Source organism: Protopterus annectens, chromosome 8.part1 (genome assembly GCF_019279795.1).
Source record: "Protopterus annectens isolate FY-2018-M chromosome 8.part1, PAN1.0, whole genome shotgun sequence".
Lineage (NCBI taxonomy): Eukaryota > Metazoa > Chordata > Ceratodontiformes > Protopteridae > Protopterus > Protopterus annectens.
The window spans coordinates 262,711,164-262,731,882 of NC_056742.1; the positions used below are offsets into that span (position 1 = coordinate 262,711,164).

The 20,719-nt window shown below is 40.1% G+C and overlaps 1 protein-coding gene across 2 annotated transcripts in view; it reads right to left on the bottom strand.

Moving 5' to 3' along the window:
- Positions 1-20,719, bottom strand: part of FANCA (FA complementation group A) — a 2,214,801-nt gene that overhangs the window by 491,812 nt on the left and 1,702,270 nt on the right. For both annotated transcript variants that reach the window (XM_044081851.1, XM_044081852.1), the window contains exon 36: positions 14,761-14,865. In XM_044081851.1, the coding sequence (XP_043937786.1) occupies positions 14,761-14,865 (105 nt within the window). The remainder of the gene's footprint in view (positions 1-14,760; positions 14,866-20,719) is intronic.

A 20,719-nucleotide genomic window follows, 5' to 3' on the forward strand; every position in this document is an offset into this window, starting at 1 on the left:
CAGTTCACTGTACTTATCCAGGCATGTCCAAAGGGCAGTTTCAGGTGTACTCTCTAGTCCAACTGGTGAATCTGGGCATTTTTGAAGCAATGTTACAATTGCCTCATGTACACACACAACCCTCTCCTACCACCAAACACTAATACATGCGAGAGATGCAATTATACAGCCAAACTGGAGGCTAAGCTCTCTCAACCCAAGACTGGATCAGACAGTTAAGAGGAGAAGGGAAATACTGGCATCACACCACCAGTCTCACACAGGCCCATTAAACCAGCACCGGTAAAAAACACATGTAAATACACAAAAACATACTCAAAGATTCTAAATACAAATCTGCAAAAGATACAGAGCCCACCAAAGCAGACATACAAGCAACCTCCACCCCCCCCAACATGAACCATGAAACACAAACTTCACAAGACCAGTGTGCCACGCAATCACTGCCCTCAAGGCAAAATAACATACCCAACATACTAGTAATAGGTGACTCTACATTCAGGCACACTGATGTCCCACTCACTAGGCTGAATAAGGAGAAGGTTACTGTTAGCTGCTTGTCGGGTGGCAGGATCCGCCAAATAACACAAGCACTCAGGTCACTCCAGAACAAGTACAAATACGACTCTTTCATTGTCCACGTTGGTGTGAATGACTTGAGCCGTACCTCCCTGGACTACATGAAGAGAGACATGGAAGATCTCTCTGATCACATAGCCCAGGCCGGTATGACCCTGACCCTGAGTAGCATCCTGCCCTCACCAAGAATGATACTGCAGTATAAAGAAAAAAATTATCAATTTCAACAATTGGCTACGTTTCTGGTGTCATTCAAAGGGGATCCAGTGTCTGTCTGCCTGGGATGACATGCTTGACAAGCCACGCTGCTTCACTAGAGATGGCTTGCACCTGTCACCCTTAGGCTTTCAAATACTGGCCAAGGCTCTTGCCACCCCACATAGTGCCTTTTTTAAGCAAGGCTCAAAAGACAAATCCACCGCTGTAAATAGCACAAGTAACAAAAATCTGAGGGTAATACTACTCAATACCAGCAGTTTAAACCTCAAAATGCACGCATTTGAGGCACTCCTCAGTATGGAGAAAATCGATATATGTGCAGTAACAGAAACCTGGTTTAAGGCTCCAGAGAGCACCCCAGCACTACCAGGCTACAACTCATACCATACATTTCAGCCACAGGACCCAGACCAAAATAAAAAAGGCGGGGGCAAGGATACCCACACCTCCAGGTTAGTGGCACAGCACGATGCTTCAGAGATTATCCACAAGCAACTAACAATGGGCAAAACTGCAATTCAAATTGTAGCTTGCTACAGATCACCCACCATGTCCCAGGACCCCCATTCTGCATTTCTGGATACACTGGGTAACATAAAGGTCCTACCAAACACCCTAATATTGGGTGATTTCAACTATCCAAACATTAACTGGGAGAACTACTCAAGTACTAACTCCCTTACCCAACATTTCCTATAATTTATAAACTCAAATGCCCTGGAACAACTGATCAACACTCCCAGCAGAGGTGACAACATATTGGACCTGGTCATCACCAACATGGGTGACCGGTGTTCCACACTGGAGGTCAACCCCTCGCAGGTTAGATCTGACCATAAACAAATCACTTTAGATATCCACATTCCGCCCCCAACCCCGGACAAGGAAACCACTGTGAAAAACTTTTCAAAAGCAAACTTCACGTTACTTAAGACGGAGGTGGAATGTTTCAAAGCCCCCATGCTAAATGATAACATTGTCCAAGGTGTAAAATCCTTTACTAATGCATTCGACGGGCACCTACAAGAAGGCATGGATCCTGCTATCCTAAGCAAAACCAAGACTCACTCCTCTAAGAAAAGGAAACCAGTCTGGTGGATCCCTGCCATAAACAAGCCATACAATAGGAGGAGGAAACTAGTACAGAAAAGAGTAAAATCCCAAGAAGGGAAGACATCCCTGATCAGTATCAGCAAGAAACTATGATCCCTCATAAAATTGTCTAAGGCAAGCTTTGAAAGAAAACTTGCCAAGGACTCCAAAGATAACCACAAGGCATTCTTTAGCTATGTCAAGAATCTAAGTGGCAATACTCAGATCTGCTTGGAGTTAGTGCAAAATGGCACAAAATACACTGAACCAACCGATATTACCAACATCCTGGCGGACAGGTTCAGTGCAAACTCCCCCCCCCCCTCTCACCCCTAAAAGGGCCCATAACCATACCAGAAGAATGTAGAGCCCCTGAAATCACAGACACTCAGGTTAAAATAGCCCTCTCCAAAGCCAAAAACACAGCATCAATGGGACTGGATGGTGTCCCAGGTTGCGTCCTACACAAGCTCAAAGATGAACAAACCCCCCGCCTAAACACACTGTTCAAACTCAGCCTCTCCACAGGCTACTTACCCATAGAGTGGTGCACACCAACGGTTATTCCACTCAACAAAGGTGGAGCCACAACAGACCCCGGGAACTATCGCCCTATAAGCCTGACTAGCTTGGTATGCAAGGCTATGGAGCACATCATCATGGAACTCATTAACAGAGACATTGGGAACCTCCAAACACTAGACGCTACCCAGTTTGGCTTTGTTAAGGGCAGATCATACCTCCTAAACCTGGTGAACTTCTTTGAGACAGTTACCAAGGCTTTAGATGAGGGAAAGGTGGTACACACAGCCTACCTAGACCTTGCAAAGGCCTTCGACACCATTCTCCATTTTGGTATTATAGACAAGCTCATCAGCCTGAACATAAACCCCTATGTCACAAGATGGATTGCCAGTTGGCTCATGGACAGAACCCACATGGTGAGAGTTGTGGGAGCTAGGTCTGACTCTAAACCGGTTACAAGTGGTGTTCCCCAGTGCTCAGTCCTAGGATCCCTCCTGTTCGGCATATACTTCTCAGAGGTACAGACAAGCACAGGAGGACTATGGCTGACCAAGTTCGCAGATGACTGCAAACTAGGGGCTATAATTGACTCACCAGCTGACACAGACATCCTCCAAAAGGGTCTCACTGAGATGGATACCTGGTGTCAAAATCATGGCCTCAAGCTAAATGCCAAAAAATGCATAGTTATTCTTTTTGGAAATAACAAAGTACCCACAAACTACCACATAGGTGATAGTCCCCTCAATACTTAAAATGTCATAAGGGATCTGAAGACCCAAGTAGATAGTAATCTCTCCTTCGATAATCACGTTGCCAAAGTGGTTAGAAAATCCTTCTATGTGGCCCACCTAATCATAAAAGGGTTCACATCCAGATCAAAAGAGGTCATTGTGCCCCTCTACTCATCACTCATCAGACCCATCAGAGTAAATTGCCCCATTTGGGATGTACTTTACAAGACACCTGCAACAGCTAAAGGACCACAGAAGTACCTCACCAAGAGGATCACTGGCCTCAAAGAGATGCCCTATGCAGTTCGACTGAAGAAACTCCAGCTGTACTCGGTTGCATACCGCCTGCTCAGAGGTGATCTCTGCTTGACATACAAGGCCATGTCCAACCCAGAATTGATGGAAATGCTCCACCTAAAGAAAACCTTATCCCCTCGAGCCACACGCTCTAGGGATCTAAACTTCACCACAACAATAAATAGGACATGCTGGAGGGATAGAATCCTGTCCCAGAGACTTCCCATGCTTTGGAACAAGATTCCAATCACATTAGGCAGAGCTCCTCACTAGCACTCTTCAAGACAAACCTTGACGAGTGGATGTGAAACAAAGTTTACCCCAGGGATCACTTCAGTAGCTCTGCTGGACAGAGGCACAGGGAACTAATCTAAGGGGATGGCGAAAGCCAACACATTCTGGTTAGGCTTATAAATGCCTTCGGGCAGCTAGCCTAGTACCTACCTATGAACAGCAACTCTATGAACTGGTGTTTGCCTAGATCAACAAGAATGAACTTCCTGTGTGCTCCCTAAATACTGATGTGGCAGAAAACAACCATTATGTCTTTTACCTGGACCTACTGCAACATCAGGAACTTCAAGCCTTTTTCTTAAGGCGAGAAAGCCTTCTGTGTGTAAAGAGAAGAATCCAAGCCTGCCACACCATTGTACTGAAATTATCTGCCTTACAGAGCCTGTTAAATCACTTTTGTTACTGTCACATTGTTTGTAAAGCTTTTTTAGCTAGTTTCACTGGGTGAAAGGTATTAAAACTTTCATTTAGTGTCTCAATAATGTTTTTCTGCTGTGATAAACATTTCTGTAGTGTTTTCTGCCTAAAATAGTGTAGCTAGTGGCTGTAGCATAGTACCAGTTCAGATTTGCTGTCTCTGGGCCTGTTTGTTTGCAGTGACTTATTTGTTCTGAGCACATGACCCAGGCCATCTTGAATTAGCAGAAACCTTTCTTCACCTTAGTGAGAGGAGTGTGTTGATGGTCACTGGCTGGTATAGGTTGGCTGGTCTAGAGCTTGGAGTAAGCACTCACTGTTCCTTCTGAGCTTTTTTTTAAAGTTGTTTTAGGTTGTACCTTCTGGTATTTAGGCCCTGCCTTTGAGAGGAATTTTGTTTATTCACACTGAGCTGAATGGAGGAGGGTCACTGACCACAACTCTGATCTGTGATATATAAAAATAAGTATCCTGTTTTGTTTTGTTTTTTTGCTTATTTTTACTAGTTATTGCTTATTCTAACCATTTATAGCACTTTTTAATTTTCTGCTGCCTACTGTTTTTTACTGTATTTTATTGCTGTAAGCTAATCTGCAATATTGTACTGAAATTGTCTGTCTTACAGGGCCTGTTAAATCACATTTAATACTGTGACACGTTTTTTACAGCTTTTTTAGCTAGTTTCACTGTGTGGAAGGTATTAACTAGAAATTTTCTCTATTTGTTAAGCATCGGTTTGTTCTGATTTACTGCTAAGGAGTGCATCATATAACTGATTTGTTTGCAGTTAAAAGCATTCTCTAGAGTCTCCTTGCTCCTTTATCTGTTTAAAACTTTCATTTAGTGTCTCACTGCTGTTTTTCTGCTGTAATAAAAATTTCTGAAGTGTTTTCTACCTAAAATAGTGTAGCTAGTAGGTGTAGCATAGTTTCCCACCCTTCCTATTGGTGTCTTGTTCTTATACTTGGTAGCTTTGCAGTTAGGGTTGCCACCTTTTGTTCTGGCTAAAACCAGAGTAAGACCATACCCCTCGCATCACCAGTATCCACGCCTACCCCGCCCTTTCTCCCACCCACACTCCACCCATTTCATGATGTCACGGTGAGATCATCAGGCAGGGAACACCCTCTTTTTCCATTCCTAATACCTGTTTTCGGCTGATTTATGCTGATTTCTGTAAAAAAGCATAGTAAATCAGTCGATTTACAAACTCCAAACTCTGATAGTCTGTTTTCCTTTTTGAAACAGAATACCGAAGTTTGTACAGTGTTTTCCGGACTACGGGAGAATCAATTTGATTTCCAGATAGTCCGGAAAAAAAAATGGAGGGGTGGCAACCCTATTTGCAGTTGCCTGCCCCTACTGTAAATTTGATCGGAGACTCTCCTCCCAGTCCAGTGTCATTAGCTCATTCTACCTAATACAGGGAAGGCCACCCACCTTAGTTTCTTAAACTTGAATTATCTCCTGTCTCCCTTTCCACTTTTTTTTTTTTTTTTTTTTAATAAAGTTATTCAGCTGCTTTTACAGTAATTGTGTTTCTTACCCCTATTCTATCACTTTATCTTGTTTTTTTGTGCAACTTTTTCAACTGCATCTTCTCTGCTGCATTTATTACTGCTCGTCTTTAGTCTGTTTAAATTTTAAGTGTTATTAAGCCTCTTAGTTTTGGTTTAAGCACTTGGGCTTTAGGCCTACCCCTTAGCTCTCCTTGGCTTCTCTCCCTCAGATTCTGACAAATATGGATGGACAATTTCCTATGGTTTCGCCTGCCGGCCTGGTTAATATGGGCATCCTGAGACAGTGTAGCAACTGCCTCATATATATGGACAACCATCTACTACCACTACCTAGGAACACAATTTGTGAGAGATGAAATTACATAAAGAAGCTAGAATTTATGCTCTCTCTCTCACAAGCCAGCATGTATGGCGCTGAGAATGTTGTCAACACAATCACTACACCTCAAAAACCACCTACAACTACACAACCCACACCCACATATGCAGAGGTTCTCAACAAAAGCAAACCCAAACAAAGAAGACCTCAGAAGCAAAAACAGATGAGACGTCCACAACCCTCCACACCACATACCATGCACAATCCACACACCAGTGGCTTGCAACCACTAAGGCCTAACCATAAACCCAACATATTAGTCACAGGAGACTCTCCATTGTGAGACACACAGATGTGCCTCTCACGAGGCTGGATAAGGAGAAAGTCACAGTTAGTTGTTTGTCAGGTGCCAGAATTCGCCATATTTCTCACACACACACACACACACACACACACACACACACACACACACACACACACACACACACACACACACGTCTCTCAACAACAGATACTGTTATGACTCTGTCATAGTCCATGTTAGCATGAACGACTTAAGACATACTTCCCTGGACAATATAAAGAGAGACGTACTTGAGCTTGCTGAATATGTGTGCCAGGCAGTTATGTCCTAGCCTAAAGCAGCATTCTACAGTCACCCAGAATGATGCCTCAATACAAACAGAAAATGACTGACTAACAATTGCCTTAGTTTCTGGTGTCATTCCAGGGGGATCCAGTGCCTGACAGCCTGGGAAGATATGATCGACAGACCAAGATGCTTTGCTAGAGATGGCATGCATCTATCTCACTTGGGCTTCAGGCTTCTGGCAAAGGCCCTTGCCTCCCCCATAGTGCCATTTTTAGGAAAAGTCACGAGGTTGATACAACCAATATAAAAATTTCAATAAAACGCAAATTAAAGGCCTTGCTGCTAAACACTAAGAGTCTAAACATGAAACTGCACTCATTGCAAGCATTCTTAACCTGGAAGATGCTGACATTTGTGCAGTCACAGAAACCTGGCTCAAAGCTGCGGAGAGCACCCCAGCCTTACCTGGTTACTCATCCTATCATACATTCAGGCACCAAAATGTGGGCAGAAAAGCCAAAGGAGGTAGAGTTTCAGTACATATTAAATACACACACACCTCCAGGCTGGTCAAACAGTATGGCGCACAGGAGACACTCCAGGTGCCTTGTTGACAAGATCCCCATTCAAATTATAGCTAGCTATAGGTAACCAAATTTGACTCAATATGCCCACTCCACCTATCTGGACCTTTTCAAATCTATCAAGATTCAACCCTTTACCCTGATCCTGGGTGACTAATTACTCAACCATAGACTGGAAAAACTACTTATGCCAGAACACAAATGCCCAGAGATTCCTTGATTTTATCAATGCAAATGCCTTGGAACAGCTAGTCGATACCCCCACAAGAGGTGATAATATCTTGGACTTGGAATTACCCAACATGAGTAACCACTGCAGCACTCCTATGGTATCATCCTCCCTGGTAAGACCTGACCATAAAGCGGTCAGTTTTGAAGTCACCATCTCCCCTGACCCCCCCCCCCCTTCCCCTCTAGCTAGGGTTAAGCAAAAAAAACTCTCCGAAGCTGATTACAACCTCCTAAGGGATGGTATAAACAGCTTCACAGCCACTTCCCCCACTGTAGGAACTGGCACCAATGTCCATATCTATACCAAAGTACTATATAAGCAGTTATATAGATGCATGGAATCAAGAATACCTGACAGGACAAAATCATCCTCCGCAAGGAAGAGTAAACCTGTCTGGTGGACATCTGCAATAAATAAACTATATAACAAAAAGAAAAAAAATGCTGTCCAGGACCAAGAAGGAGCAAGTGTCTAATTGAAAGCAATCTCTCCTTAGCCTGGACAAGCAAATAAGAGCACTAGTGAAATCCTCTAAAGCCAACTTTGAGTCCAAATTGGCCACATCTACTAGAAACAGTCATAAGCCCTTCTTCATATATGCCCACAATCTCAAAAGAAGCACCCAGATCTGTTCAGAACTGGTGGTCACGGACACCACATACACAAATGCTGTAGATATAGACATCCCCAGTACCTGCCCCCAACCCTTATATCTAGGGAAGAGGTCATCAATGCCCACTCAAAGGCAAAAAATACAGCCTCCATGGGACCCGATAACATCCCAGACAGCATCCTACATGAACTCAAGCATGAAATTGTAGCACCATTAGGCACCCTATTCAACCAAAACCTGAGTACTGGCTTTGTCCCAGCTGAGTGAAGGACAGCCCCTGTCAATTTTTTACACAAAGATGGGAGTGTCCACCGATTCAGGAAATTATAGAACCATCAGACTAACTAGCCTGATCTGCAAGGCCATGGAACAGATTTTCATGGCCCTCATTAACAGGTACATTGGCAACTTCCAATGTATTAAACCTGTTTTTCAAGCACTTCTATTGGACTATACTTTGGGAGTTTGGACAACTAAATTCTGGTTTTGAGAAGACAGCCTTCATTGTTACCGGAACTGCCTTGGATTTGGTTCAGTTTTATTGTTCTATTGTGCTTGGTTACCAGTCGTTTGTGTTTTATTGCTGTTCCGGTCATGAGGAGTCTTAATAAAATGGATAGTAGCTGCTTACTAACTGAACTGATTAGAGTTATCCAAACTCATTCTCAGTCCGATACCTCGCCCCTAGGCACAGGCAATGATATTCCTTGTGCGCAGAGCAGCCACAGACAGACCGCCACAACCCTGATATCGTCAGATGCCAGGAATGATCAACGAGGAAGAGAGGCAGTACAAGACAGCATTCAAACAGGACCTAATGGTGGTTTTGTACAGCCTAATTACAAAAGGGGCCATGGAGGACATGAGATACCAGATATATACAAGGAATTGGACTTTCATATGTGGTTGAACCAATCGGTTAATTTTAATAACAAAGAAAAGAAGAAAGAAAGAATGGGAAGTCTAACATACAAAGATAAATGTAAGAACTTTAAATCTTTGTTACTAAAATATAAAACTTTAGCCGTTGAAAATTGGTACTTTGTAAGATGTGTAAAAGACAAAATAGTACCAAAAGGACTAAGATTAAATAAATTTCCCAACAATGCAATTGATGATTAAAAAGATTTTTAAAACAATTTGTGACATTTTGAATGATTGTGGGCTGGCAATATTGAAAGAGATGATTAAACGGAATGTAGACACTATGGAACAGATTAAGAATGAGATTGATAGACTATATAATGAAATTAGTACTGACCTATTATTTTCTGTTGATGAATATAAGAATACCTATTTTAGAGTATTGCATGATATTGACTACACTATTAATGTTAATACCAACAGGAAGCTTATGAAACTGGAAAGAGACTTGAATGAATATGAAAAAGGTATTGCTTATTACAGTGAACGTAAAACTAACAGAGGTGGTTGGGTCCCTAATGACCAATATAAAGGTAGATATAATGCAACTAATAAATAAAGGGGTGGTGCTATGGGGAGAATAGGTGAACAGGACTATTATGACCATAGTTCTCATGGATATGAACCACAATATAACGATAATAATGGTGATAGTAATGTAAGGGATGTTGTCCCTTTAGACATGGAGGAAACAAGGAGGTCCAAGAGATTATGGAATCGGGCCCAACAACCTTCATATGCACAAGTTACGGTGAACAACACCAAATACATGGGGACAGTACACAGGTAACAACTGTAGATACACACCATGTGGCCGTAGAAGAAGGTAGCGAAGGACAATCTGTTGTAGAACACGAGTATAGTGAAGCCATTATTAGCACTTTTAATAATTTTAACATTTTTAATTATACAGATACTCAGATCAATGAGAATTATTGTAACCTATTTATAAAAGGCTTCACATTTGTCCCTACAAATAAACCTGGGATTGAGAATATTTTATTGGATATAAAATCCTTTACAAGTAAACTAAATTTCAAACATATTTACAAGGATAGGAGCTCTCAGGACAAAGAAAATTTATTAAAAAGATCCAGTATATATAATCCCCCCCCTCCATCATGAAATTACGAATTTTGAGAGGTGTGTCACCAACAGAATTCGAAAGATATATAAAAAAGAAAATGTAGTTGGTAGTAACTTAACTGTAGCAGAGGTAGACCTGCTTAACGCACTAAGTGATAATGAAAGAATTCGAGTGATGAAACCCGACAAAGGTGGAGGGGTAGTACTTATGGATAGATGGGATTATACAAAAAGGATGATGGACATTTTGGATAAAGATGATCATTATGGTTTGGTTTCAAGAAATGAAATAAATATATCATACAAGAAGATAGACTTTGTTTTGGAAGACAATTTGTTACAGGGATTGATAGATGTAGATCTGTATAATTTCCTAAAAGTCTCTAAACCTGTTATACCAGCTATATTTGGTATACCAAAAATACACAAATCCATACAAGACCCACCCATGAGACCTATAGTTTCCTCACAAGGGTCTAAGACAGCCTTTAGCGATTTATGTGGATTTAAAATTAAAAAAGTTTCATAGTAAATATACCCACATTTTAGTGGACTCTTGGGATTTCCTGAACAAAATTGGAAAGTGTCCATATAGTGATGGAATGTTATTTATTACAATAGATGTCAGGGACTTGTTTTAAGTTATACCTCTGAATGAGGGATTGGTATGGTTTGAAGAAATGTTAACTGTAATAGATTTTTTAACGGGATGAATTTAAGTTGGTTATAGAGAACATGGAATTGGTTCTGAAGTACAATTATGTATATTTTCAAGGAAATTATTACCATCAAAAAGAGGGGGTTGCAATGGGATCAGCATGTGCCCCGATATATGCAAATATCATAATGCTGTTCTGGGAAAGTAAATATGTCTTTACTTCTGAATATAGTATATATATATCATAAGATATTTTCGGTTCTTGGATGATATTTTTGTTTTGCGGAATGGTTCTTACGACACCATAGAGAAATGTATACATTACATCAATCATAGTACTGCATTTCTACAATTTACACACCAGGTAGGTGAAGATGAAATGCATTTTTTGGATGTGAAATTAAATAAGGATTATAAAAATAAGCGTTACAAATCCAGTATATACAGGAAGGAACATTACTCTAATGCCTATTTACACTTTGAAAGTGACCACTCCTATCAATTAAAAATGAACATAGTTAAAGGATAAATGATAAGGATGGCTAGAATGATTTCAGACAAGGATGAATTTTTAAATTGAAATCAATAATGTTGAAAAAATGTTCCATGAAAGAGGATATCCTGTGGAATTAACTAAGTCCATAAAGGATTATGTAGAACAGGGAAGGTATCATAATATATATGCCCCCCTTTTGACTAATGGTGAGTCTACAGATTTGGATATAACAAATAGTAACTCCAATAGACTGGGTATAAAAAATACAAAAAATACAGATTGCACAAGCACTCTACCTTATTTAACCCTTACCTATTATAAAGGTATAGGATGGTTGAAAAAATGTATTAATGAAACCTGGGAGATGTTCAAGGAAATGCCCACCAAAACTAATATATTTCAGGGTACAATAAAGTATAGTTTTAGGAGAAACAAAAATATTAAGAATATTATTGAAAGAAAGAAAACAACCAACGTAGAAGGGACGTGCAAGAAGTATGGAACTTTTAGATGTGGAAGATGTGCACAGTGTACCTATATTGCTGGATCTAAAGAAGTTAGAATCCCTAGTTTGGAAATGACACTAAGGGCTAAAAGGTAAAATAGTTGTTATACAAAAGGAGTAGTTTATTTAGCATTTTGTAAAGCCTGTTGGAGTTATTACATAGGGAAGACTGAACGTCATCTTAGGACTAGAATTTACGAGCATATTAGGGATATTAACAAACATAATGAGAACAATGTCTTATATAGACATGTTTTGGTCTGTAAAGAAGTGGATTTTAAATTTTGGGTATTGGAAGAGGTTGATTACCCAAAAAGGGGTGGTGATTAGGAGACACAACTGGAGTTCAGAGAAATGATTTGGCAACTGAAACTCGATGCATGTTGTGGTAAGGGTCTCAATGACCATATCTCCATTACCCCAGCACTGAAACTTCTTGCAGCAGACCCTAAGAAACACACTAACCATAACAATAAATATGCAATAGATGGAAAGGACAATTGTTTATAGAGTTTTTTATATGTAATGTAGGATTAAATAGTAGTAATGTATACTATAGCTATTGAATAGATGCTTAAAGGGACTATTTTATCTCATTCTACCATTTTATCAATTCCATTGTATATATTATAGATTATATATTTATTATTTATTTAATAATAAATACTGTTATATATATATGCATATTAGGGGTTTTTGTATGATTTTTGTGACTTTTTATGAGATGTATATTAATCACAACAAATATTTATGTATTTTTGAATATGTATACAGCCATATTATCTATTTATTTACATACTGTATTTATATTTATACATATGGTGATTTTAATATATTTTAATATATTTAGTTATATATTTTAAGTCTACCTAAGGGTAAACTCTGATTATATTGGCTTAGTATGTTGTCCTGTATTGCTCTATTTTACCTTGGTACATACAGTTCCTTGGTGGTTCATATTTGATATGTTTAACTGTTTTTAACTGCTTAACTTACCATTTTTGATGTATTAGGATATATGGTAGGACTTAACTAATTATTTCTCTAATTGCAAGCCCAAATTTGTATATAAGATGTGAAGTTTGTCTGTTAACTGATTCTGAGTAAGTCTCCGGAGGGAGATGAAAGCGCTTAATCAGTGGAAGTTTACATTTGTTGATTAGTTACCACCGTTTTTTGTTTTGTTATATCTTGTGTATTAAACCTGTTTTTCAAACACTTCTATTGGACTATACTTTGGGAGTTTGGACAACTAAATTCTGGTTTTGAGAAGACAGCCTTCATTGTTACCGGAACTGCCTTGGATAGGGCTACAGACGTGTTGACCTAACAGCTGTGGCAGGAAATCTTCCCCTACAAGACCTTCAAACTGCTAAGTTTCAGAACTGCCCAGCAAATATTTGTCATAGTTGACATCTCAAGAACAAATGTATGTCAAACATGAACTTGAGTCTAAACACATATGAGCAAGCAAACAAAAACACTACAAAGGCATTTTTTAAAATTAGACTCACTCCACCCTCACCACACTCCTCCATGCAGTGGGCTCTGCTCCCCACACTCTCATACTTTATTACTTTTACTCTGAGGCAACTGCACCTTGAAGAAACAGCAATCAGTGACACTGCTTTCACTTTCTCCAGGAAGCTGCAAGCAAGAAAATGCCAGCTTGAGCAATGTAATTTGAGCACTCTCACATCAAGCAGCTCACTGAAAGCTGGCAGGGGAAAGTATTTCAGGGCAGTCTGAGGGAAAAGCAGGGTGCTTTTCTAGAGATCAACAATTTTCAGAAGAGCAACCAATATGAGCTTATGGTCCAAAGGAACTGTCAGTCAGACTTTATATAGTTATATGCCTGGATCTGACAAAAGTCTACAGATGCTATCTACATGAATATCAGCAAGGCCTCTGAATGAATTGTATCCCACATGGGGGTAGCTACTAGGAAAACTGGAGGGGACAGGGTCACAGCCAAAAATGAGAAACTAGGTTCATGAAGGGTGGGGCACAAAGGGTTTTGATGAGAGTATCAGTGTCAAGAATAAGGAAATCAACTAATGGAGTATCAAAGGGCCAGACCTGGCTCCAGCACTCTTCAGTACGCTTGTTTCAGGGACAGCTGAGGAACTAGGCAAAATCAGCCTCTGCTGACAACATGAAAAAATATTACAGCAGCAAAGGATGGAGAAAAGGCTTAGGAAGGCTTTGGAAAAGCTCACCCAGTGAGCAGAAAGGTGGAGTTCAGATTCACTACAGGCAAATAAAGTACATTATTTGGACCACAACTATCCTGGTTTTGGGGGTTAAAATGATGGTAAAAGAGTTATAAAAAAATCCAGGAATGTTGATCACAGATGCATAACACACAAGTCAGAGATAAATACAACTGCAACACTAAGATGATTACAGAAGTCAGAGATAAATACAACTGCAATACTAAGATGATTACAGAAGTCAGAGATAAATACAACTGCAACACTAAGATGATTAGACTAGAAAACTAAAGTATCAAGATTATTCGGATATACTACTTTGAAACTACAGTAAAAAAAACAATTGCTCTTTCTCAAAAAGAACTAGTCAGTCAAAGTTTAAAGAAATGCAAGAGCTCTCAACATTTTTTTGACTTGTAAAAGCTGCGATAGATACTTATTTAAACTGCAACTATGCAACTATATGATATACTTGTATGTGATACTGTGTGCAGAATTAAACATTTTATACTATAGAAAATGGACTTCTCATTTATAGTCATACAACCAATAAACCTGAGAAGCGGATAAAAATAAACTGTTTCTTAAAATGTTAAACTGTTCGATTTATGAATCATAAATAAGACAGTCGTTTTCAGGGACTGAGGCTAGCTGTGGTCCCTTATCTCCCTAAAAAAAAAAACATACTAATTTCCGTGGTCACACTCCTATACAGTAAAAGAATTATCTGGTTCACTGAAAAATTGTAGTGGTAGGACTAAAAGCAGCTGTAGCAGATATCTAAATTTTAGCCAATTCTTTTCTTATAAACTTTGCATGCAATTAAAAACGTGGATATCTTAACATCCCAGCATCTCTTACCACTGCAGAAGACAGAAGAATAGGGCACTTGCACTGACAAGACATCAATATGGAATTCACTTGCTCAGCTGGCTTCTCATATTCCATGCTACAGTTGATTAAACCCTACAAGATGAAAGACAAAAGAGAGGACATAACTATTTAGTAAGCCAAGGGAAAACACACATGAAAATTTGTATTAAGCAACTATTCTGCGATGAAACCGGAGCCCTGCAAGTTGGTAAGAAATACCACTATAAAGCAGTTGTGGCAGACACTGTTGCATCCTTTGCATTCGGCTAAATATATCATCTTCTGCTGTCATCTGGAAGGAAGGAAGGTGTCAGATCAAGAGAGTGCAAGGAACAATGTTGTAGTGTTTAGGTGCAATCACAAACCTCCATGCAAAGGATTCAACTTTGTAGACGTCCTCCTCAAAACTGAAAGACAATAAAATAGCTTTTGGTTTGGCAGGGTGTGATTCTGACATTCGGTTTTTGGTTAGGCTTAAAATGGTTCTTAGGGCATTAAGCCTAGTATTCAACTATGAGACCATAACATACATACATACCCTCTCAGCTAATCTGTGAGGAAGCTTCAGTGGTAACAATGGGACTTGCTCTTCTGATATGCCTGCCTTGGTACAATTCTGAAATTTCTTTTACCCTCTTGCTTGGGTGTCTGCATGCTGTCACATCAGATACTGAGCCAGCAAGGCCTGAACAGCTGCTGCACTACTCAGTCTGAATCCTGTACGCTAACTATAAACCGCAAGACAAAAACAAACCCACATACACACGAATACAAAATGGTAGCCTTGGCTGACTTTTAGAAAATCATTTCACAGCACCTGGATGTAGCAGCAATCTAGAAAGAAGGGCAACAGCAGCAGTCACTGCAGATGGCCTCCTAACAGATCAGCTAATAGGATGAATACACATCTGTTACATCTTGACCACTGCTGTATGCACATTAGCAGAAATACCCTCCTTTTTTGTTCAGTTATGAATGTGAGTTGTTTGCTAATATCTGCATTACTAACTTGAACAAGAAACAGTGTACAGGGTTATTGCCTGTGATAAGTGTGTTAAAGTTACTTAGCACTGATCTTGGGGTCTAGACTGTACATCTGCAGCTATATTTAGTTATTTGACTGATTATGCAGACATACATATGCTCATAATTGTATGCATAACTAAATGGCCAAACCAGTACTGTGTTGAGTACTGTGTTGATCTGCTGACTGGGCGAAAAAAGGATTCCGAGACTTACCTTTGCACAACATAGCCAGCAGTCATTATTTGGAGTTTTCTGCACATATGTCAAAATTATGAAATACTGGCAGTGTCATGCCAGTGTGCATCATTTCTTAGTAGTTCTCAGCTTGCTAATAACACTGACTGTTGTAGCCTTATCCCCCCCCCCCCGCTAGTACAGTAATCCTAACTGTCCAATCGACAGTATGCATTTAATTCACATCCCTGTGACTAAATTAACCATCAAGGAGCCCTCTCAGTGCTTTCTGCCTTAGTTTTGTATCACTTGGAGGCCCATCTGTTTATTTGCATCTCTATACATTCCCCTTCATTGCTAATGTATCTCCCTACTCTAATCTGTTCACAAACTGGTTACTAATCAGCAAGTCAATGTGAAGACACACTCCTAACCTTAATAAACTTTGCTGTCTCTTCTCTCCTTCACTTTACAGGTAGTTTGCATTATTACTTACCACCTCTGAGGCCTTCACTATTTCCACTGATTGCCTCTCTGGTTTATTTGCATTCCACCTGGTTTACACCCCTTGTGCTATCTCCCTCCACCAATACAACGTCTATATTAGAAACCTGCTGAGCATGGAGCCATCTTTAAATTTCTAGTCTCCCACCAGGACACAAGTGCTCTTCAGCAATTACATTCTGCTTGCCAGTAAGCCATTAGACCTCAGGAATTTGTTTTAAAAGTGTTCAGATTTGTAAAGTAATACTTACTTTTTTCTCTTGTCTTGGTTGGCTCTGCCCCGCTCCATTCGCCCTCGCTAACGCTCGGGCTCTCTCCGCTCCCCTGCCCCTTCTTTCCTCCCGCCCCCACTACCTCTACATTTATAGTAATCACAGCCACATCCACAGCTCACCCTCACATTACCTCCACCAATCACAGCTCCTCAAGTCATATCACATTATACCACACTAACTTGCTCCACACAAAATACTCCCAATCACTCTCATTCCCACTAGGCATTTTTTACATCACCCACATTACTTCCCCATCCACATATAGTGCAACCCTATAATTCCTATTCAGACCCCCCCCACCTAGAAACAACTTAAACTTTATAACCATGACTATCACACAACTAAGTCTAGTCAGTCTTCTCATAATTCTTTACACCACAAGTTATCACTCTAGCAATATCCCTAAACTTAGTAGCACAACACTTCATTATGCACTCTCATATACAGACACCACACATTATAATAATATCTGCCCACAGTTATTCAAGAACTACATAACGGACCAATTCAGAACTAAACACATATGCTCTCATTCCTACTCCAAAAAAACACAATACTTTCTCACACTCCTCACCAAACTCCAGCATCTATATAACCATTTTAACTCTAGGCTCACTATAAGTGGGGATATCCACCCCAACCCAGGCCCAAATCCATCCTGTCCAACACAAACTGCTCCAACACAAATGTCAGAACATAACACCCCCACTTTCTTCATCCCTGGACAAATCAACAGCAGCAGCAAAACCAACCATCTTTTAATGTTAAATATTAATATTAGAAGTATCAAAAAGAAAATACCCGAACTCCAGGCCACAATAGCACACTACTCCCCAGACATAGTTGCTTTAACAGAAACCTGGCTAAATAAGAACATAGAAGTTCAGAAGTTCTCCCTACTGGCTACAACATCATTAGAGAAGACAGACCACTTCGTAAAGGGGGTGGAACTGCCTTACTGTACAAGTCCAACTTAACTGTCCGTCAATTACCAAACTCCTACCCCTCCCCTAATAATTGGGACATACTTATCTCATAACTTCAACTTCACCCCAAAAAGGTCATCACCACAATTGTGATCTATATTCCACCTGGTAATACACCTGCTAGCCTTGAAGACTTCTTATCTTGGTGTTCTTCCACATACTCACAAGAAACCCTTATTCTAGGGGACTTCAACCTAGATTGGTTCACCTGTATATCAGAACTACCAAGTAATCTAATAAATCTCCATGGCTACCAGCAGCTAGTCCAAATTCCAACTAGATGTGATAAAAAATCTAAAAGCGAATCCATCCTTGACTGGGTCCTAACTAACAACCCCACATTGTACCCTCACACAGGCAGTCTCCCAGACACCTTAAGTTACCACAACATAATATGCTTCATACGTAGTAGAACAAGCATATGCAAAACCACTAACTATATATCCACTAGAAACACAAAAAAATGTTTTCCTGAGATCCTCAACACTTTACTCTGTAACTGTGACTGGACCCCCTAAAAACCCTCCCACTTGACCAGGCTGTAGCATATTTCAACAAAACATTTCTACAACACCTAGACACTGTCGCTCCATTGTGCAAAATCAAGGTTAGAACCTCTACAAACCCCTGGCTCAGTAAAGAAATCAAACAAATCCTCAAGTCCAGAGACACTGCCTGGCTTTACTATAAAAAAACAAAGCAACACAAAGCCTAACTAAGTACCAAGAACTGTGCAACCGTGCAAAAAATGCATTAGGCTGGACAAAAAATCCTACTACACAACATTACAAACTAAATACCAACACAACCCGCAAAAATTTTGGAAAAATGTAAACCAGCTACTAAAATCCACCCAAAAGGCTACCATGAAACCAACCACCCCTGACACTAAAGTTCCCATCAAAACAAAATTCAACTCCCACTTTGTGAACTCAATTCTATCCTTAGTATCATAAGACAGTTCCTTCCTCACTATCCCCCCCAACACAAATAACACTAATACAAGCTTTACCCTCAAAACAGTTTCCACCACTTCAATCAAAAGCATGCTCTCCAAACTAAAAACCTCATCAACAGCAGCTGACCTACTCCCCAGCTGTTTCTTGAAACTCACAGCAGATGCTATTGCTATTCCAGTCTCCACTCTCATAAACAGATCAATTGTTGAAAACTATGTGACCAAACTCTGGAAAATATCCTATGTTACACCCATACATAAAGGCGGGACCGCCACTGAACTTAATAACTACAGACCCATTGCTTTACTCTCCCCCCTGGCCAAACTCCTAGAAAAATGCATCCATACCCAGATGCTAAACTATCTCGTAGACAGCAACATCCTGTCACCTACTAAGCATGGTTTCAGACCTGCCCATAGTACCACTGCAGCCCTCCTCTGCTTCACAGACACAGACACTGTCTCAAAAATGAAGGCCTACAAGTGCCAACTCTTTTTTTTTGGATATGTCCAAAGCATTTGACACAGTCTCACACCAAATCCTGCTAAACAAACTAAACCAATATCATCTATCAAATTCCACTCTTACCTGGTTCCAAAGCTACTTAACTGACAGGTACCATGCTGTGAAATGGGAACATTCTCTCTCTCCTCAGCTGCCCATAACTATAGGAGTCCCACAAGGTTCTATTTTAGGACCACTACTCTTCACAGTCTTCACAAATGACCTTCATACAGCATGCATCTATAATTCAGTATGCAGATGACACTACCTTAAACTGTGCTGCACAAAACATTCCCACCCTCCTGCCAACAACTCAACTAGCATTCTCTGACGCTGAAAACTGCTTTACCAAAGCCCTACTTATCCTCAGTCCAAAGAAAACTCAGCTTATGATTATAGCCAGTTCTAACAAAAACACTAACAGTCAATTCACTATCTACTCCACAAATGCTACAATTGCTCCAGTGGCACAGACTAAGCTATTGGGAATAACCATAGACTCCCACCTAAAATTTGATAGTCATCTCAACTTAACTATTAAAAAAGTACATGCTAAACTGGGGTCACTCTTCCGTATCACACCATTTCTTACCAACAACACAAGATCAGCCATTTTGTTCGCTCCCAGCTTCTATCCACCCTACTCTATGCATCTCCCATTCTGACTAATCTCAACAAAACTGAACTAAGCAAAATGGAGGCCTGCTATAACAGAATTGCCCGCTTTGCTGCAAATTGCTCATATAGAACTCATCACTGTACTGCTTTGAGACAGCTCCACTGGCTTGAACTGCCCAACCTCCTAACCTACAATCAGCTCTACCTCTGTCATTCTATTACCTCTCCAACAAGTGCCCTGCCCTCAAAAACCTAGTACAGCATCACTCTGGCAAAAGGCCTCCTAGATCATCAAGCAAACTACTACTAGAAGTCACCAATAGCTTTGGAGATGCATTATATAGTAGTTCAGAGGCTAAAAATGGAACTCTGTCCCTACTAGCATTCAAATCACATCATCCAAAGCCTCCTTTAAAGACCTCATCAGGCAACATCTCAAGCAAAGTTGGCAGTGCCATGATTGCTCCCCAGGCTAGTGAAAGCGGATAACATATACATACAAAATCTGGAGCACTTGATAATAGTTTTCAGTCTTTCTCACAAACACTGGCTAATCTACAATGTATGTACTGCACCTGTGTACTATGTATGTATTCTACCTATGTTCCAAATTTCAGCTGTACACCACAAATCTATTAATTACCTTTATTTTTTAAAATTAATATTTTTAAGTTTGTTCTCTCCACTGTTTATGTGCCGCATACCACAGTAAAAACATGTCTCTTGTAATTTGTGTGTATACTTATCATGTCTAAATAACTAAATGTGTCTGTAATTTTTCTTTGTGGAGCTTTTCTCCCCGGGCCTCTGCTGAAAAAGGGCCTTTTCGGCTCAGTCAGACACCCCTGGTTAACAAATGTAAAATAAATAAATAAAATAAATAAATGACTGGAGAGTCCAG